The sequence below is a fragment of the Mauremys mutica genome, chromosome 2, assembly GCF_020497125.1.
Source record: "Mauremys mutica isolate MM-2020 ecotype Southern chromosome 2, ASM2049712v1, whole genome shotgun sequence".
NCBI lineage: Eukaryota > Metazoa > Chordata > Testudines > Geoemydidae > Mauremys > Mauremys mutica.
This window is the reverse complement of record NC_059073.1, coordinates 183,131,268-183,153,438: the sequence shown is the minus strand read 5'-3', so window position 1 is coordinate 183,153,438 and position 22,171 is coordinate 183,131,268. Positions and strand designations below refer to the sequence as shown.

At 43.1% G+C, this 22,171-nt stretch overlaps 1 protein-coding gene across 3 annotated transcripts in view; it reads right to left on the bottom strand.

Annotated features, from left to right (window-relative positions):
- Positions 1 to 22,171, bottom strand: part of PTPN3 (protein tyrosine phosphatase non-receptor type 3) — a 339,148-nt gene that overhangs the window by 194,438 nt on the left and 122,539 nt on the right. For all 3 annotated transcript variants that reach the window (XM_045007229.1, XM_045007230.1, XM_045007231.1), the window contains exon 2: positions 21,105 to 21,259. In XM_045007229.1, the coding sequence (XP_044863164.1) occupies positions 21,105 to 21,259 (155 nt within the window). The remainder of the gene's footprint in view (positions 1 to 21,104; positions 21,260 to 22,171) is intronic.

Here is a 22,171-nt window from a genome sequence, read left to right as displayed (position 1 = left end):
GCTCTGCAGCCAGCGGGCGAGATGGTACTGCGGGCTCGCCTTGGGCCTGATGGTATGCCCAAGGTGTCCAGAAGGGCCACTGCTGCGGTGCGTGGTCCGAGGCGTGATGTGTCTGGGAAACCCTGCTATTAATGTCTGAGTCCCCATAATAGGCAGAGCCGGCGTGAGACGAGGCCGAGGCATGCCTGGATGGCCATGGCGGAGCTGTGCTGGAATAGGGCGGGTCCCTGTAGGCAGAGCGGCCCTGCTCCGTACATCGTCTCGGAGAGCGGTGCCGGGAGTCGTAGAGGTACCGCGATGGAGATTGGGACCTACTACCAGCGCGGTGCCGGGAGGTCGACCGATGCCTAGAGTCCCTGCGTCTCGACCTGCTACGGGAGACATGGTACCGGGATCGGTGCCCGGAGCGGGAGCAGTGCCGGGAGTACTGGGACGGTGAACGGGAGCGCGATCGGTGCCGTGAATAGGACCGGTGCCTTGATGGGTAGCGGCACCGGGACTGTGAACGGTGCCGTGATCGTGATCGGCGACTGGATCTCGACTGTCCTCGGGAGCGCGACCCGGAGTGTCGATGCTCGACGGTGCCCTGCGAGGGATGCCTCATCATGGCTGGCTTGCCTAGAGAATGAGGGGCCCGCACCGGCGGTGCCGGGGGTTGAAGCGGCCCTGGGTCCGTGAGGGCAATGAGGTCTCTCGCCGTTGCAAAAGTCTCCGGCGTAGAGGGCACAATAAGCTCTACCACGGCAGGGGCCGGGGAGTCAACGGGCACCGGACTCAACGGCCCCTGAGAGGCCGGAATCGATGGTGCAGTGGTGGGCGGTGCCGCGGCAGATAAAGGTGCCGGGCGATCCGCTCTCGGTGCGCGCTCAGACTGCGCCCCAGGCGCGGGTGCCGCAGGAGTCTTGTGCTTCTTCCCCCGCGGGGAGAGTGACCGGTGCTGTGGACGAGACAACGGCTGGCGCGGGACCTTCGCGGTGCCGGTGGTTCCCGGTGCGGAGGCAGAACTTGATCCCAGTGCCGGCGGTGGAGTTGGTGCAGGTGGAGTGAGCGCCGCTTCCATTAGGAGCTGCCTAAGGCGAATGTCCCGCTCCTTTTTTGTTCGGGGCTTAAAAGCCTTGCAAATGCGGCACTTGTCCGCCAAATGGGATTCCCCGAGGCACCTAAGACAGGAGCTGTGCGGGTCTCCTGTGGGCATCGGCCTATGGCAGGTCGAGCACTGCTTGAACCCCGGCGAGCCGGGCATGGGCCCGGCACCGGGCGAGGGAGAAAAGGGCTAAGCCCCAACCCCTCTCAACTATTTACACTAACTATTACTAAAAAACAATAAAAGTTACCTGTAACACGAAGACTGAACTATATACACTATAACTATAGGAAAAACGAGTGAAAAGCTAGGGAAGTGGAGGACAGCTAAGCCGCGCTCCACTGTTCCAACGACCGACACGGGCGGTAAGAAGGAACTGCGGAGCGGATGGGTCGGCAGGGGTATATATTCGGCGCTATAGCAGCGCCACTCCAGGGGGCGCCCAGCCAACCCACCGAGTGCTGCTAGGGTAAAAAGTCTTCCGACAAACGTGCATGCGGCGCGCGCACACCTAATTGGAATGCATATGAGCAAGCACTCGAAGAAGAAGAATAGCACAAAAGAGAGAAAGTAATATAGACAAGTCTTTTTACACGGAAAAGCAAGTTTAAATGCTTTCCTGCAAGTCTGTCACCTGTAGAAGTCCAGAGGTACAAACTTATAGTTAGGCTTGGCAGAATTCAATATATGTATTATATAAAATTTTTTTTTTTTTTACAAATTCATCAAACATCATCAACATTTAGTGTTATACATTTTCTTCTAGTTTTATTTATTTAAATATTCACAGCTGCAAAATATCAGGGGTTTTGAGAATTTCTTTCCATTTTATTAATTACATTTTCATAGTTATGGAAATTATGGAGGGGTCAGACAATTATTTAATGCCCGTAGACATTGAGATTCAAAAAGTTAGAGCTTTATAACCATTAACACACAAATTGTCAACATCATATATCAAAATATACAAAGTAAATAGCCATAAGTCAAACTCTAATACATTCTCAAGTAGAAATTTTCCTTCTTTGCCTATATATAAATTTTAATTATCGATAGAAATATATTTTCAACAATACGTGCGTGTATGGTGAAACTGACATTTACCAATAAAAATCGATCCTTCTGAGCCTAAATATAGTAATTCCTGACAAGCATATGAACCAGAGAGTTAAAATCAGAGAGCCATAACTTTCTTTCTAGTACCACCTGTTTGCTCCCATTTGCTAATGGAACATTTAAAAGGAAAACTCTAGTTATTTTTATACCAAAAGTTGCAGAGGGAATGTGTATTATTGCTATATAAACATTTGTAAAAGAGCTCAGCATCATGAGTGCATTTTACACGACTTAGAATAAAAGTGGTATTTCCCCCAATACGGGAAGCATATGCACAGTGATCCCATCCCATCATATTGCTTTGAACTTGAAGAACAGGGAAAGAACCACCCAACCTCCTAAGAGTGAAACCCTGTGGTTTGTGAAAAACTTGGGAATACTTTTAAAACAAAGTATCCTATACCACACTTGGTTTCAGAGGTACTTCTGAAGGGAGAGAATTTCCTGCCGCTGGTTTGAATTAGCTTCCATCCTTCAGACAGACAGCGTTCCAGCTGGATGCAAGTGTCATGATGGAGCAGAAGGAAGAGATCATTTCAGCACGTATAGGTAACCTTGACTTTCATCTATAAGGGAAATGATAGCCATAGTCATTTGGGGGCACAGATGTGTGTGTTCTTGCCATCTGAGCTCTAAAAAGGGTGGATAACCACAATCTATACTGATTAAAGCTTCTGAGATGCCTTCAAGGTACATCTCAGGTACAACAAGCTATACTAGGCAAAGCCTTCAAGTAACAAAGGCATAGGTGACTGTGAGGAAGTCTACATCTGAAAGGTGGTCACTCTTAGTATTTGGGAATTCTAGAGTAACATGTCTAGTAAGAATACCAACAATCCTGAACGTGACAGTCCAGCAGACACCTCCAGAAAAGAGGGAAGTTATGTACTGTCAGTTACTCAAGCTACTTACCCTGCCGAACACTACCTTTCTCTTATTCTGACTGGTTCTGAGACTCTTGGGTTTCAACTATCCAGGTACCTACAAATCCAGTCACTAGGAAGGCAGGAAATCTATTCAATTTTATCTGATGAAAAGGAGATAGATCACAGATTCCTGGCTGGTTTCACAAAATTCAAAAGTTCACCAGTTGAATAAAGAAGGGTGCCTGAATTCAATTTTCTGGGACTTCATAACTGCAAAGGGGTGGGAGGGACACAGTCTCCCAAAACAATATTTGAAGATGTTATGTAACACACCTCCACTTTAAAATGCTACTAGTAGATCTCTGCAGCTATTTCAGCAGTACACTCATGATAAATACATTAACATTCGAAATAAGTATTAGCCGTGAAATATCCCTGGGTCTCAATTTTTTTGCAGTTTTAAAGTATACTAGGAGAAGAAGAAAATTGTAACAGCATAAGAATGGCCCACACTGGGTCAGATCAATGGTCCATCTAGCCCAGTATCCTGTCTTCCAATAGTGGTCAATGCCAGATGTTTCAGAGGGAATGAACAGAACAGAGCAATTATCAAGTGAACCATCCCCTCGTCGTCTAGTCCCACCATCTGGAAGTCAGAGGATGAGATCATTCCTATTGATTTCATTTGGAGAAATGACGTGTGTGTTTAAATTAATCCGGTTTTGTTTACTTTATGTTTAGATGTCATATAATGGAATTGTCAAATGAAGAGCTGCCTTGTCCACTTCTGCCTGAGAACAAGCTTGTATATGATCTCCTAGCTGTGAAAAGGAGTTTGTAGGCTAATGCTGAAAATGTATACACCTCTACCTCAATACAACGCTGTCCTCGGGAGCCAAAAAATCTTGCCGTGTTATAGGTTAAACCATGTTATATGAAACTTGCTTTGATCCACCAGAGTGCGCAGTGCCCCCTCCCCCACCCCGGAGCACTGGTTTACTGCGTTAAATCCGAATTCATGTTATATCGGGTCATGTTATAGCGGGGTAGAGGTGTAGTTGAATATTTCACTGATCACATGAGCAGAAAAATACCCTAATGTGCTTATTCAGTTTCTTTTAATGTTCTCTTCTTTAAACATGCCCTCCACTGATCCCCATCACTGAATTAAGTTGCAAGTTTTCAAGGTGTGATCTCTAGGTCTGCGGATTCTTCCAAGGAGACATCAGTTCCTAGATAACTAGATTTTGGAACCTACACTGACTTCAAGACATGCTTTACCTTCTGAGCCACTTCCTATACTTTCAATCATATACTGAGAAAGCTCCAACCTCAGTTTGGTTGTTAGCTGCAGGAATCAAAATATGGTAAGTTCTGTATCACTCATGGTCAGTGACTGAAAAGTAATTTAAATCCATGGTCATTCCAGAAATCTGGCAAACACAACAAAACAAAACAAAAAAAGCAAATAAGTTTTTACTCTGCACAATCAAACCACCACAGTCAATTTAGGCCTGGTCTACACTAGAAATTTAAGTCGACATAAGCTGCGTTAAGTCAATCTAATAATGCATGTGTCTACACTAAGTGGCCTGTAAAGTCAACTTCTGTACTCCACCTCCATGAGAGGTGTAGAGCTTGATTCAACATCTACGCATCAACATGGGGCTAGAGTAGACACTGCATTGTGTAATTTGAATGAATTGACCTCCAGGAGGTGTCCCACAGTGCTCTGTTGTGACTGCTCTGGAGAGCACTTTCAACTCCACTGCACGTCAGCCAGGTACACAGGAAACAGCCACTCCCCTGTTAAAGCCCCAGGAACTTTTGAATTTTCATTTCCTGTTTATTCAGTGTGGAGAGCTTGCCAGCACAGCTGATCATGGACACTGAAGGCTGCAAACGTACTCCAGTATGGAGTACACAGAAGGTGGTGGATCTTATTGCTGTGTGAGGAGAAGAGTCTGCAGGAAAAGCTCAGATCCAGCAGAAGAAACACTGACATCCTTGCTAAGATTGCATGGGAATGTGGGAGAAGGGCTACACCAGGGACACACACCAATGCCGTGTGAAAATAAAGGAGCTTCGGCAAGCGTACCAGAAGACAAGGGAGGCAACAGTCATTCTGGTTCTGCCCCACAGACACGCTGTTTTTATGAGGAGCTGCATGCGATTCTCGGCAGCAACTCCACCAACACCCCAAAACGCTCTGGGGATACCTCCCCAGGAACCCCGGGCGACCTCAAGCAACAACGAGGAGGACATTGTTGACGAGGAGTAGGAGGAGGATAATTTGAGGCAGGCAAACAGAGGATCCATTCCCCCAGACAGCCAAGAACTGTTGGTAACTCTGGAGCCCATCCCTTCACTGGACCAGTTGGTGGTGGAGCGTGATCCCGCGGAAGGCACCTCTGGTGAGTACACATTTCCAATTAAACTGTAGAGGTTACATGTTAGTCTTTTTTATGTTTAAACTGAACAAAAAAAAATAGGTGTAGTGGGTATCAGTGGCCACTCCAGCTACGCAGAGGTGCTCTCCGAAAAAGACTGTTTATGTGCACGGAGATGGCCTGGAAATCCTCTATGGAGATCCCTATGAAGCTTTCATGGAGGTACTCTGCAATCCTTTGCAGAAGATTTCTGGGAAGGGCTACCTTATTTAATCCACCACAGTAGGACACTTTCCCACGCCACTCCAGTATTAACTCTGCTGGCATCTTGCAGTACAAGGACCAGGTCTGTACCAAGATGCTTGCAGCATCTGCTCCCTTGCAGCCTCTGTTACCCTCTGGAGAATGATATTGCATAGGGCCACCTAGGGGAAACAGGGGAAGCTTTGAATGCTAGCCCTTAAACCGCAAACAATTCAACAAGTAATCAGCCCTGTCTCGTGAAATCTGGGTCACACAACCATGCTTTCCCAAATGTGCTGTGGTTGTGGTTGGAAGGGATCACTGTGTATTGCAAGCAGCACTGAAAGAAAAATAAAGGGGGGAGTGACTTCCTGTTTATGTCCCTTCCCCCCTCCCAACCCAGTGCAGCTTTTGTAAAAAACAAACTATTTGGGGGGCTTTACGCTGGTGCTTGTCCTCAAGCACCATCCAGGTTGCTAGGGGAAAGGGTTTTTTTTCTCAAGTTCCAACCTGTGATCCCAAAGATGTCTTCACAAAAGCAGCAGGACAAGACCTCTCACCCATGCCTCGTGGCCTTACTCACCATGGCTGGAGCAGCAAACCAACTCTTGGAATAGCCAGTGGTTTTGATTACGTTGTGGCTTGCAGTGAAGTGTATTGAGGGGTGGGGTTTTTTAATAAAAAAATTAACCTTGTACTAGAAACAATGTATGCACTGTCAATGCTACCTTGGTGCTTTTCATTCCTTGTAGCTGAAAACTTGTCTGTCAGCACATCTTCCACACCAGGACAGAGACTTCCCCAGATTAGAAGGTGGAAAAAGACGATTCAGGAGGGCATGTTCAATGAGTTAATACGCACCTCCAAGAGTGACAAGACAGAGCTCAGAGCATGGAGGATCACACTGTCCAAGAACATGGATATGGACAGGGAGGACAGGAGATCATGCAAGGAACAAGAGGGTGCCACGCAGGAAAAGATGCTGTGGATTATGAAGGAGCAATCAGACATGTTGAGGTGTCTGGCTGAGGTTCAAGAAAGGCAGTTGGATGTTCCTCTGCAGCTTATGCTGAACCTGCTACCATCATTGCCCAATTCTACATCCTCCTCCCCCAAATGTCCTATGAGGCGGGGGGGGGGGGGGAGGTTTTACATCTCTTGCACTCAACACCAGGGGAGGGTACTAGGACCAGAAGATGCCCATTCCCACACCTTTGATTGTTACTGCAGTGCATCTGTAAGCAAGCTTTCATTCTCTGCCACCTACCCCGCAATGTTATCTGCCTTTCTGCCCCAGATTATCTTACTTTTCTTTGCTGTGTTTGTGTGCATAATAAAACTTAACGGATGGAGGGGAAAAGGCTATTCATTAAACACATGGTAGTTGGTGGGGGTGGAGTTTACACAGGAGAAAATGCAAAGGAGGGGACAGTTTGGTAAGGAACAACACAGATAAGTGTTATATTACTCTGGCTCATTGTTGAAACTGGTTTTCAAAGCATCACAAAGACACAGAGCCCCTCAATGTGCTCTTCTTATTGCCCTGGTGTCTGGCTGCGCAAAATTGGCTGCCAGGTGATCTGCCTTAATCCCCAACCCCAATGGAAACTTTTCTCCCTTTGTTTCACAAATATTATAGAGCACATAGCAGGCAGCAATAACAATGGGGATACTGCTTTCAGTGAAGTCTAACCTAGTAAGCAAACAATGCCAGCGACCTTTTAAACATCAAAAGGCACAATATACATGGCAGAGGGACATTGCTGGCACATGATGGCATATATCACACATTGGTAGATGTGCAGGTGAACGAGCCTCTGACACTATCATGTGCCAGCAGTGCCCCTCTGCCATGTACATTGGCCAAACCGGACAGTCTCTACGTAAAAGAATAAATGGACACAAATCAGATATCAAGAATTATAACATTCAAAAACTAGTTGGAGAACACTTCAATCTCCCTGGTCACTCGATTACAGACCTAAAAGTCGCAATATTACAACAAACAAACTTCAAAAACAGACTCCAATGAGAGACTGCTGAATTGGAATTAATTTGCAAAATGAACCCATTAAATTAGGCTTGAATAAAGACTGGGAGTGGATGGGTCATTACACAAAATAAAACTATTTCCTCATATTTATCCCCCACACACACTGTTCCTCACACCTTCTTGTCAACTGCTGCAAATGGACCATTTTGATTACCACTACACAGTTTTTTCTCTCTCCTGCTGGTAATAGCTGGGTTTTTTTTGCCTTCCTCTGCAGCATGGGGCACAGGTCACTTGCTCCAGGACTCTCTGCACCTTGAAGTCTTTAAACCATAAGTTGAGGACTTCAATAGCTCAGACATAGGTCAGGGGTTTGTTACAGGAATGGGTGGGTGAGATTCTGCAGCCTGCGTTGTGCAGGAGGTCAGACTAGAAGAGAATAATGGTCCTTTCTGACCTTAAAGTCTATGAGTCCCATGTGATGTTCATTCTTTTAAAAAGCTAGTAAACAAAAAGTATCAATATCATACACTGATTGTAAAAACTCAGACATTTCTTTGTATTTACAAAAGGCTGTAAGATAAAGATACAATTAAGATACCTAAGTTTAGCAATACTGACAGATAAAATGAAAACATTTGTGCAAACTTAAGGGTCATCTTCAGTGACTTATGCTTTTTTAATTATTTATCTTTCTGGCTGAAATTTGGTAGTGTTCTCTCAACTCTGAATCCTTTTGAAAAAAATTAACCAAAACGGTTTGGCTGTTTTGAAGCTTTAGGAGTGAAAAATACTGCACTTCTCGTTAAAGGAGCTCCAGTGTATAAGTAGCAGATAAGAACTTGGAATTTTGCAGGAATATAGCTTCTATATTACAAATATGCCTTTAAATGGTTTAATGAAAATTGGTTGTGCTTTGTGAAAGCTAAGGGTTTGGAAGTGTTTGTGCATTGGGTTGTGATGCGATTTAAGTCTGTCAGCATATCTGCAGATACATATTCAGTTTAGGAAAGTTCATAGGCAGTGTTATGCTTTTCTTCTATGATTAGAGAAAGTGCATGGGGAAGACAGGGCACTACAGGAATTCTGCTTTCTTCCATATTATGGTGTGCCTGGAACCAGAGAGGTTTGTGCCTCATGGATTGTACATACTACACAATACAGAGTATTCTTCTGATATTTAGCAAATATGGAATGTGGGGGACTTGGTTTCTTCCTTTTTCTTTTTACAAGCCATAAGGAATTCCATATAAAGAAACCATTTAAAGAATATTGAGGATACAAAGCAAAGAATTCAGTCAAAACTTGGCTGAGCCTCAGAGATGCTTCTAAGACCCCGTTCAGGAGGACATAACCACAGTTTTTTGACATTTTTAGGTGCTTGAGACTGATTTTTCAACTTTAACACAAGTTTCTCACTCAAGATTAATATATTTTAGAGCATCTTTAAACGTACAAGTATTTGATTTGCAACATGAATATTATGGTATATCCTGCTCAGTGCTACTACTGAAAATTAGAAGTGGTTGCATTTTGTGCAGACAGTAAGACTCTCATCTCAGATTTTCACTCTCCATCATTCCTCCACGTAACATCAGGGAGGCAACCTGCAAATACTGCATGACTGGTTGCATCAGAATACAGACTGTCCAGTCCCCTTCACCTGATAGTATATTATGAAAGAAGACAGAAGTGGTGGCATGCCACAGAGAGGAAATCAAGTATCCCAGAATCCCCCAAAAGAGATGCAATCAAAATATATGCATTTTATCATCTTGTTCTTTTAATCTGAATACACTGCCAAAAGTTTATATTTGTGTCCAACATATGTAGGTTTAATTCTCATGTAGGTTTATTTTAATTAAAAGTTATGCAAATTCTTAGTTCTATTTACACCGCAGAGCTAATCTCTACTGCAATTGGTTTTCAACAGTTGCAATTTTTTTCCCCCGTTTTTCAGAGGCTCAACAAGGGTATGTGCCAAGATGGGTTTATTGTCGGTTGACAGATAAGGCAATCCCATGAGACATGTCAAGAATGAATGACTGGGAAAGTTTCACACTGCTGGGCTGCTAATATACTTGTGGTTTAGCTACTTTATCATTACAACGTAATTCAAAGCAGAAGGAAATAATGAAACAAATCACCTGATCTAGCATAAACAGAGACACCAAAAAATAACAGCTGGCAGAACAGGGAGTTCCCAAGATCATTCAGGTGCAGTTCTACTGCTAGTATCTTGTAAGAACTCTTGCATCTAGAAAGGAAAACCAAATAGGGGCCTAAGAGAGCAATTTATACATTTGGAACACTAACAGATCAACTTCTTTACAATGAAGTTGCTGTAAGATGAAAAGAAGTTGTTTTCCTAGGGGAAGAATGGCCACTTAAAGTCTCTTCAAACTGGTGCCGTTTATCTGCAATCAAGATTTGCCAAAAACCATTCTGAAACAGCAGTCAAGCTCTAGCTGCTCTTGGCTGGAGACATTCAAATGAATGTTTCTCTTCTTTGTGAAGATTTAGTACTGGTGAAATTGTATGTAATCACACAAAAATGTATGGTAGGGGAATGATCTTCCCAGGCCCAGAATGGGTCAGAGTGTCTTTGGTGCTTAAGTGCGGTTTGCAGAAATTACTAAAAATAAAGAAATCACACATGAAATTCAATGTTTATTGCCTCTCAAAGAATCCATCTAAAAACTGTTCTCTTGTCAAGTAAAATGATGGTTCTCTTTTAACTGCCAGCCCTGTAAACCCTGGGACCTGAAAGTCACCAACTGAAAAAAAGTTTTCTGCATCTAGAGCTTAGTTTCACTCTTGGCTTCGACAGATTATCTGTGACTTTTTGCAAGTCAAGTAACCTCTCCAACTCTATTTTTCTCATCTGTAACATGGTACTTCCTGCATCACATATGCACTTAGGTTTAATTCATAAATGTGTAAATTGCTTTGAGATCCTTAGATGGAAGGCAAAAGAGCAGTGGCATGCTTTGCATACAGCCCAAAGTTCCAATATGCTTATGTGCATCCTGGCTTCTCACACAGTTCAGGTGCCTTGTGTCATGTGATCTCCCATGTGGGCGCCCATGCTTGTGAGTGACGCATCCATTATGACTCTCACTCTGCGAGGATGGAAGGAAGAGCATCCTGGAGCAGACTCGTATCGAGCCTATCCACCCACAAAGTGATGTGATGACCTCCAGTGGTACATTGAGTATGGTCTCCATGGGTTGGTGCATAGAGGAGTAGACTCTTCACAACCATAGTTGTAGGCAGCGAGGCACAGACAAGTGAAGGACATGATGTACATAAACACCGCCATGTGCTCTAGGAGGGACAGGTAGGTCCTGGCTGAGACCAAAGGGCTGATCTGGTCCAGTAGGCTCTGGAACCTGTCCCTTGGCAGATAAACCCATGCGGATCCCATGTTAATGCATGCGCCTATGAATTCCAGGGACAATGTAGATGCAAAGTCGATTTTTCGATGTTGATGCTCATCACCACTAGGGATGAGAGGAGGAGAAGAAGCTGGGACATCGATCCTCGTGCTTCCTCTTTGGATCGCACTGTCAGCAGCCAATCATCTAGATCAGTTGTCGTCAACCAAAGGTACGTATATCCCTAGGGGTACGCAGAAGTCTTCCAGGGGGTACATCAACTCATCCAGATATTTGCCTCTTTTTACAACAAGCTACATAAAATGCACTAGAGAAGTCAGTAAAAACTAAAATGTCATACAGACAATGACTTGTTTATTCTGCTCTATATACTATACAGTACACTGAAATGAAAGTACAATATTTATATTTCAATTTATTTATTTTAGGGCTGTCCATTAATTGCAGTTGGCTCACATGATTAACTCAAAAAAAATTAATCACAATTACAAAAATTTATCATGATTAATTGCTGTTTTAATCGCACTGTTAAACAACAGAATGCTAACTGAAATTTATTAAATATTTTTGGATATTTTTCTACATTTTTGAATGTATTGGTTTCTATTACAACACAGAATACAAAGTATACAGGGTTCACTTTATATTATTATTACAAATATTTGCACTGTAAAAAACAAAAGATAGTATTTTTCAATTCACCTCATACATGTACTGTAGCGCAATCTCTTTGTCATGAAAGTGCAACTTACAAATGTCATTTTTTTTTTGTTACATAACTTCACTAAAAAACAAAACAATGCAAAACTTTAGAGCCTACAAGTCCACTCAGTCCTATTTCTGGTTCAGCCAATTGCTAAGACAAACAAGTTTGTTTACATTTATGAGAGATAATGCTGCCCCCTTCTTATTTACAGTGTCACCAGAAAGTCAGAACAGGCGTTTTCATGAGACTTTTGTAGCTGGCATTGCAAGCTCTTTACATGTCAGATATGCTGAACATTCATATGCTCCTTCATGCTTCGGCCACCATTCCAGAGGACATAGTTCCATGCTGATGGTGCTCATTAAAAAAAGAATGTGTTAATTAAATTTGTGACTGAACTCCTTGGGGGACAACTGTATGTCTCCGGCTCTGTTTTACCCGCATTCTGCCATATATTTCATGTTATAGAAATCTCGGATCATAACTCAGCACATGTTTGTTTTAAGAACACCTTCGCTGCAGATTTGAATAAAAGCAAAGAAGGTACCAATGAGAGATTTCTAAAGATAGCTACAGCACCTGACCCAAGGTTTAAGAATCTGAAGTGCCTTCCAAAATCTGAGAGGGACGAGGTATGGAGCATGCTTTCAGAAGTCTTAAAAGAGCAACACTCCAATGCAGAAACTACAGACCCAAACAACCAAAAAAGAAAACCAACCTTCTTCTGGTGGCATCTGAATCAGAGGATGAAAATGAATATACATCTGTCCGCACTGCTCTGGACTGTTGTCGAGCAGAACCTGTCATCAGCATGGACACATGTCCTCTAGAATTTTGGTTGACGCATGAAGGGACATATGAATCTTAATTTTTTTAATCGTGCTGTCATAAACAGATAGTTAAGGGTTAATGCCTCTTTTACCTGTAAAGGGTTAAGAAGTTCACCTAGCCTAGCTGACACCTGACCAGAGGAACCAATGGGAAACAAGCTGTTTCAAAAGGAAGGAGGGAAGTTTCCTTTGTTTAGTGAGTTTCACTTTGACCGGAGTGGGAAAGCTCCAGAATTCAGCCTCTTATCAAGTAGTGAGTATTAGTGAAGGAAATAAATAGGTTTATGTTTATTTCTTTGTAACCTGTCTTGTGCAATTAGAGGAACAGTCAAATTGGGTATTGGGGTATTTTCATTGGTGTACTAAGTTTTTGCCCAGGGGAACATCCTCTGTGTTTGAATCTGTTGTCTGTGAGAGTAGCTGGTATGCTAATCTCTTCCAGAGGGTTTTCTTTTACCTTTCTTTTCTTTAATTAAAAGCCTTTTTCTTAATACCTGATTGATTTTTCCTTGTTTTAAGATCCAAGGGGTTTGGATCTGTGTTCACCAGGGAATTGGTGAAGAGTCTCTCAAGGCTACTCAAGGAAGGGAATTAGTGCTTGGGAGTGGTGGCAGCCAGACCAGATCTAAGCTGTTTTGAGCTTAGAGCTTCTCATGCAGGTCCCCCACATCTGTACCCTAAAGTTCAGAGTGGGGAAGGAACCTTGACATGGTGAGCAGCGGTGAGGGATTTTTTAGGAACCAAAAGCCAGATTATTTTTTCCTCCTTTGAGATGCTGGGGAAGCAGTGAAGGAGATACCCTGAAGGCAAACAGATAAGAGATTCTAACAGAGGGCTTTTTGTTAGAAGGGAAGTTCCAGCTGTGATCTCTGGAGGGTCAACAACATTGCCAAGGCAAGTCACAAAAATCTGTTTTACTTGTTTGTTTGTTTTCTAAAGAGTCACATTACAGTAACCAAAGATTCCAAGCTGTTCCCCCCCACCCCATAGCTAAGGTAGACCAGGGGGAAAATGTCAGGCAAAGAAAAAAAACCCCATACAACAGCAGCTAGAATTAGCCAAATTCCAGGCTGAGGAGAACAAAAAGGAACATGAAAGACAGATGGCCAGGGCTGAGGCTGCACACAAAGTGTGATTTATCACGATTAATTTTTTTACTCACTTGACAGCCCCTAATTTATTTTATAATTATACGGTAAAAATTAGAAAGTAATCAATTTTTCAGTAATAGTGTGCTCTGACACTCTTGTATTCTTATGTCTGACTTTGTAAGCAAGTTGTTTTTAAGTGAGGTGAGACTTGGCGTACGCAAGACAAATCAGACTCCTGAAAGTGGAATAGTAGTCTGGAAAGGTTGAGATGGGGAAGACAAGGACTCCTTGATGTCAGAGGTGAGTCGCTACCAAAGAGAAAACCTTTGTGAAGACACTCAGGGGCAGCGGTAAGTCCAAGTGTCAGTGGTCCATCCTGAACCTCAGGAACTGCCTGTGAGTCAGAGGTATGTAGATATGAAAGTAGGCATCTTGCATACAGAAAGCCGTAAACCACATGCCTTTTTCCTAATGAAGAAATGATGGCCGCAAGCGTGACCATGAGGAATTTTGGCTTGTGAATTGAATGGTTGAGGTGTTGGGAGATCCAAGCTTAGTCTCCATCTCCCTTTCTTCTTGGGTACCAGGAGGTAGTTAGAATAGAACCCTGTGCCCTGAAAGGCTGCAGGGAGTAGTTTCACCATTCCTCCTGCAGGAGGGAGTCCACCTCTAGGTTAAGAATACTGTCAGGACAGTGATCCTGGAGAAGGAATCAGGGCAGGGGACGCACAACAGATTCAATGGTACAGCTGTATCGAATAACATCCAGGACCCACTTGCCCGTTGTCGTTGCTCTCTATGCTGGCAAAAGAATTTGAAACAACCCCCAAAAGGAGTGGTTTGTAGGAGTGTTGGTGTATGGAGTGATTGACGGCTCTCTAGTCACATTCAGAAATATTTTCACAATGACTAAGTGTGTTGTCCAGAGGTCTGCATTGCCGGAACAGGCAGATGGGTTGTGTGTACCTTAGGCCATTTCTGAGGAGGCTCACAGGCTCATTGATGGTAACTGTGGAGTTATGTACTATTGTGTAGGTGGCAGGCAATAAAATTTTCACTTTGGAGCTAGTATATCATAAGGTGACTTTAGAGTCTTTCAGTAAGGACTCATCAATCTTTTGTTTAAAGAGGTGTGATTCACCAAAGGGAAGGTCTTCAATTCTGTTTTGTACCTTTCTAGGGAAACCTGAGGAATGTACCCAGGATTCCCCCCTCATTACAACTCCAGCCAATACTCATGAGGACGTGTCTGCTGAATCAAGTATTAACCTGGTGACCAACTTGCCTTCCTGTAAAATTGCTTGGAATCAGGAATGATCCTACTGAGGTAATTTATCTGCAAGCTCTGCCATCCATCCAGAGTTTATAAAGTCACACTTGGCCCTAAGTGCCAAGTAGTTAGAGATCTGGAACCGTAGTCCAGTTGAGGAGACCTTTCTAACCATAAGGTCCAGTCTCTTGCCCTCCTTGTCTGTCAGACTGGAATGTGGATGCTGCTGTTTGGTCCACTCCAACACAGCCTGGATCACCAGGGAGTTAGGTTGAGGGTGTGAGAATAAAATCTCAAATGCTTTGTGGGGACATAGTACCTTTTGTCAGTCCCCTTTGGGGTCAGGGCTCATGTGCCTGGGGTATGCCATATGGTGCATGCTGGTTGAAGAATGGCATAGTTGATTGGTAAAGCCACCGATGCATGCAGATTAATGTTTAGTGACCAGTGCTGACCATCCTGCACCTCTTCTAGTGGGATCTCAAGAGCATTGACTATCCTTCATAATAGCTCTTGAAACTGACAATAGTCCTCTGGTGGGGGAGGGTGTTGATGACAGCCACATCTAGGGATGATGAAGAGAATCTCTCTGGATCCATCAGCACCGGGCTGATTGGTGCATCATATAACCCCAGTTCTGAGTGTCTACTCAACGAAGGATCGGGTGGCGAAACAGGAGAGTCCTCCCATGCTGAACAAGATGATTCCAAAGGCAAATATTGAGGGCCAGGTGCTCCAATATGGCCAACCGGGTTGATCCTGCTGCAGTTGTGTCAGTGCCCAAGGAGCCGGATACCTGTGCTCCTTGGCTGAAGTAAAGGAGGAAACTGCCACAGTGCCACCACAACCCTGAGGTACTATGTCTCCAGAACAGAAACGGTCCGGACCATGTCAAACATCCGAATACTCAGACTCAGAGCAACTGGAGCCCTGCACACATGGTGGTGCCAATGGAACCACCAGAACGGGATGCATTAAAGAGGTATGGCCAGCAGGTGGTAGATCTAACACAGGACATGGGGCCCTCTGAGCAGGTGAGTGCAATGGAACACGCAGAGACCTCTCTCTTTCCAGGGTAAACTGTTTATGCGGTCTGGGAGCACTTCCGTGTCTCCCCGGAGTCAATGGTACCCAGTCAATAGACAGAAACAGGACTGATAAAGGGATCTGTCTCAGGACTAAAGATTCATGGGACACCGGGGGAGCCAAAGCAGAAGGGGTACATGGTTCTGGAACTGGGGCCAGCAGATCCAGCGAACAGTGCAGCCTTTTGTCATTCTCATGGGCATTGGAATGCATCGCTCCTCCATGGCCAGAACTCGTGGATGGTGCACCATGTTTCTTGGATCTGGAGAAAACTTACTGCCATGCTTATGTGCAAGCTTTCGTGGCTCATGGCTAGGCCTTGGCATGGGGTCTATAGCACTGTTACTGATGGAGCCTGACAGAGGAGCTGCAGTAGGGGGAGCACTCTTAGATTGTTCAGACCAATGTACGGGAGGGGTTCCCCTGCCAGGATCTGACTGTCGCCTGATTGCAGTACCCAAGAGGTACTTTTTCAGGCAGAGAGCTCAGCCTTCCCGTGTACGGGCAAGGAAGGAGAGACAGATACTGCACCTGGTGTGGACTTCCCCCAGACAGGACAAACAACGTTGCGCTTGTCACTGATAGAAAACAAGAGAGGGCAGAAAGCATAGACTTTGATACCCGGCATCTCTGGGATAATCTAGTACACAGACCTGGATGCTGGAAAGGGTGAGAGGGATTGTTTGGTGGGAAAACCACCAAAGCTCCAGCTCCGGGTGCATGGTGTGTGCAGATAACCCTCAGGGCTTGGCTACACTTGAGAGTTGCAGCGCTGGGCGTTTACAGCGCTGGTCATCCAGCTGTGTAGGAACAGCGTTGGTGTGTGGCCACCCTCACAGCTACCAGCGCTGGTGTGTGGCCACATTTGCAGCATTTGCAGCGCTGTTGGGAGTGATGCATTATGGGCAGCTATCCCAGCGTTCAAGTGGCAGCAACGTGCTTTTCAAAAGAGGGGAGTGGGGTGGGGTGTAGTGTGACAGGGAGCGGGGGAGAGAGAGAGTGGATTTTTGGAGCCAACACTGTGTGTTAGCTTCCTGCCTTGCAAAATCAGAAAATGTTCCCGACCCCTTACTCTTAACTCTTAACTGCAAACAGCCTGCATCCAACGGACTCCCTTTCTCCCCTCTGCCCCCGCTGTTTCTCTGTCAAGCAAACACTCACTCCCTGCTTGCCTCATTCACAGGGGTTATCTCATTTGATTGTTCACAGTCAGGTACAGATTGATCACAGCAAACAGGAGCTGTGTTTGTTTTTTAGATAAGCAGCTCCCGGAGCACCGGAGCTCCGAGTTCACAACAAAACAAAGAGAGGCTGCATAACAAAACAAAGAGAGTAATTTAGTTAAAAGCATTCTGGGATATCTGCTAATACACTGGAGGCCAATAACAGCGCTGGTGTGTGTCCACACTTGATGAGCAGCGCTGGCACTTGCTACACCCCAAGCAGACCAGGTGTTCAGCCAGCGCTGCAGCCAGGGAGTTGCAGCGCTGGATGTGCCTTGCAGGTGTGGACAGTTACTAAGTTGCAGCGCTGGAAAGCCTCCACGAGTGCTGCAACTCTCAAGTGTAGCCAAGCCCTCAGTGGAATACAATAGGGACCATCACTCAAAGGAGGATTGTCTGAATATTCCAAGCACCAAGGAGATGACTCACAATGGCCACCTAAGCATTTTCGCTTAAGGGTCACTTAGGGACAATGGCTCTGTCCCACTCCTCTCCTCAGACAGCCTATAAAACTGGTTTGACTAGGGGGATCAAAGCCCATGAACATGTGAAGAAATCTTTTGGAAAACAATCTTGCAGGGTTTAAAAGGGAAATTTCAGTGAGGCAGACAGAACACCAACTGAAACATGCTCAGCCATTAGGAACCCACCAGGGTATCTGAAGAATGTAAGCCTGTCTAGGATGCCATTATGGAATAGTAGAACATCAGGTAAGAGAGAAATGCATACGGAATGTTTTAAAATCCTTTTCTCTTTAATGCTTTATTCCAACTACTTAATCAAAATTCTTCAAGTAGGTTGTTGGTCTATATCATTGGTCAAAGATGCCCAAAGAGAGGAAATGCAGTTGCCTGAAACCCAACTGAACCTACAGGGTGACAAGCGGTTAGTATACATGGGATAGTGCATGCAGATACTGCTGGTCTGAGAGTGGCAGAATAGTGAAATTCCAAACAAGCAAAAATGTGCTAAAGACCCAAGATGTAAGGTGCATGCACTTAGAGATCAGAAAGTAGACAGAGATTTAGTTAGCCCTATAACCGGGATACAGACTTGTCTGGATTTGCATAAAATAATTCAATAAAATCGCAACCACGTTAGATTGTCTGAGTTCAGCTAGACCAATTGCAAGACACTGCCATTTAGGACCAAAAGGTGCTTTTAACTCAATATATTGTAGCAAATAATATGCCTCCATTAAGTTTTGGTTTGGTACTAAATTCTAGAAAGGGTTTATGCTATTTGGAATGATGATTTGTGCATAGTAAACAGCTTTGATCTGAGAGACATCTTGTACAGTGCAGCTTGTCTCAGAGTATTTGCTTCAAAAACTTGCCGATCCAACATACCAAATATTGCACTAATTAGACTAATAGACAAGAAAGGAAAAATTGTAACATTCCAAGATACGGTCCCTCTTCATTTTACTCAGAGGCAGGAATGGGGAAGAGGATCTGGTTTAATTTTACTTCAAGGTACAATATTTGGCTAATAATTGAATCATAGAAATGTAGGACTCGAAGGAACCTTCTCAGGTCATCTAGTCCAGTGCCATGCACTGAGGGAGGACTAAGTATTATCTATTCTAGACCATACCTGACTGGAGTGTCTAACCTGTTCTTAAAAGCCTCCAATAACAGAGATTTCTCAACCTCCCTACATAATTTGGTCCACTGCCTTAACAACCCGTACAGTTAGAAAATTTTTCCTAATGTCTAACTTAAATCTCCCTTGCTACAATTTAAGCCTATTGCTTCTTGTCCTATCCTCTGTGAATAAGAAGAACAATTTATCACCCTCCTCTTTATTGCAACCTTTTATGTACTCGAAGACTTATGTCTTTCCTCAAGTCTTCTTTTCTCTAGACTAAACAAATCCAATTTTTTCAATCTTTCCTTGTAAGTCATGTTTTCTAGACCTTCAATTATTTTTGTTTCCCTCCTCTGGACTTTCTCCAATTTGTCCACATTTTTTACAAAGTGTAGTGCCCAGAATTGGACATAGTACTCCAGCTCAGGGGCCTTATCAGTGCTGAGTAGAGATGATGAATTATTTCTCTTGTCTTGTTAACAATACTCTTGCTAATACATCCCAGAATGACATTTGCTTTTTTTGCAACAGTATTAACTTGTTGACTCATATTTAGTTTGTTAGTAAATATGTAGTTCTGTAACCCTCAATCCTTTCCTGCCGTACCCTTTTCAATGCAGTCACGTCCCGTTTTGTATTTGTGCAATTATTTCTTCCTATGTGTAGTACTTTGCATTTGTTCCTTATTGCTTCCCATGAAATCTTACCTACCAATTCTCTGGAGTTTGTTAAAGTCTGTCTTCATAAAGTCCCTTGTCTTTATTCTGCGGTTTTCCCTCCTACCATTCCTTAAAACTATAAGTGCTATTATTTCAGGATCACTTTCACCCAAGCTGCCTTCCACTTTCAAATTCTCAATCAGATCCTTCCTATTAGTCAGAATCAACTCTAGAAGAGTCTCTCCCCTTCCTAATCGCTCTCTACAGCATCTGTAGTAAAAAATTATCTCCAATGCATTCCAAAAATTTGTGGATAATGTGTGCCCTGCTGTATTATTTTCCCAACAGATGCCTGGGTAGTTGAAGTCCCACATCACCACCAAGTTCTGTTCTTTGGGTATTTGGGTAGGACACTGGTAAAGAAGAGCAATTCTTTCAGCCACAGTAACAGGCTATTTAATGTTTATTACCTCTGACAAGAAGTTGTAAAAGTAAATTTTAATAGGACACAACTGACTAGGCTATTTAATTGATTTGTTTTATTACAATAAATTGGCAATTTCCTCTAGAAAAAGTCAACTCAGTTTTAATAATGAGGGTTTTATACCAGTAGCTTGTTGCTCTTCAGAGTATTTTTTTAATAATGCTTCTATTTTTTTTTAATGGCTAATTGGTTAATTCCCATCAAAAGGGAAAACCTGATTCCCTGCAAATCAAATTGGCCATTGGAATTGGTACATTCACTTTTCATGAAGGATAGGTTATGTTAACCTATTTTGTGTTATCTTCTCTGGGAGCATATCCCTACTTTAACCAGGCCAAATCTCGTCTTCAAATCAAGCTGTAATAAAAACCAGAAGGATTCATAATAGCAAACTTCTTCCAAATGCAACATGGTTGAGTTTCAAATTCTCTCTACCCAAAATCAACCCACAGATGTACAGGAGCCTGACAATGTGAACTGTCCTCTTAAATCATGCTCCTAATTCTCGCTCCCATCATCTACTTCCCACTTGTATAAGCAGGGAGAAAGGGGAAGTTGCCAAGCATCTCCAAAGATGAAAGAGCATTGCAGAAAAAAGGAAAAGAAGTGGTCATTCCAACTCCTATAAGAAAGCAAGCACTGACATGGCTGCACCTGCTTATCAGGCACACTCCCTAAAACACCCCGCTTCAGTGTTACCACCACAAGATAGATAAAAATGGGCCACCCCAATCAAATTCAGAAGCCTCACTCATTTACCTACAAATGAACATTAACAGGTAACATTCAATAAAAACTTAGCTTTATCTAGTTCCCACATCACCCAAGTGATCCATCTCCCACATACATTCTGCATGAAATAAGTTTACTACTAACATCAACTGATATTAGAAAGACAGCTGAAATACCAGATTTACATACTCACTTCATAACCAGTGACTCTGAAGTATTCCATGACAGAAACGTACATCTTCAATCCCAGATAGAAACCATTTGCCTAATAACTCACAGATTTGATCCTCAGATTTTAACCTCAAATTTTAAGCCAATGTGAAAAAAAGTCTTCAGAACTTACATTCACTTTGAAGCTTTGTACTGAGCCATCCAAAAAGTGGACATTACAGATGATCTCTGATCGGGTTTTCTCTTTTGGTAGTTCTGATGCTCGTATATTATTTATCCTCCCACCTAATGCTCGTAACCGGGAGTTCATAACTATTGCTGAATAACCTGTAAAACAAAAAAGCATATTTGGTAAATTCCTTAAGATACACTAATGAGAACAGTTTCATCCATACTTTTCAGAGAATCACACAAAACACACAACCTCCCACAACAAAGCAAGGCCCTGAATTACACACAAATGTTACACTAGTTTAACTAAAATGTGTTTAAAAAACAATTTAGTTAAGCCTGTGCAGATCCCTAATCTAGGCCAATTGTAAACTAATAAAAGTTAGCTATGCAAGCCAATTATAATGAAAGTGTGTCCATACAGGGACTTGCACAATTTTTAAACCAACTGTAGTTAAACCAGTATAAGTTGTTCAGACCAGTCTTATGTAATTACCTTAATTTTAAAACAGGAATGTACACTCACTCTACATTACACAAAATGATTGATCTAAGCATTTAGAAAAAGACCTTAGAAACTCTAATAATTCCTTACACATATTATGGAAGTATGGTTTGCAGAAACTCTACATTCTCTATCCAAGTTTCATTCTACTCATTTAACTATTTTTTAGAATAAAATGAAAACTAAGTGAAAGCTTAGAGTTGTCACTCTTTCAAACATTTTGTTGCAGAAATGCAACAAATGATTCTTAAAGTACATGATTATAATGTTTTCATAAGATTGAAAATATAGACTCAGTCAATATGAAGCCAAGATGTTATAGCTACAGAGAACGCCCCCCACTCTGCCCCCACCTCCAAGATGGAAATAAGGTTTGGTTTCAAAATATTAAAAAAAGATACCCAGAATGGGCAACCTTATAGTTTGTACAAACCAAAAAAATAAATATGATACAGCAAGGGAGGAAATAAAAAAAAGCAGTTACATACAGGGAATCTGTAAATATTTCAGCAAAGACAATCAAATCTCTTCACTACATCAGTTTACCAACTGGCAACACAGAT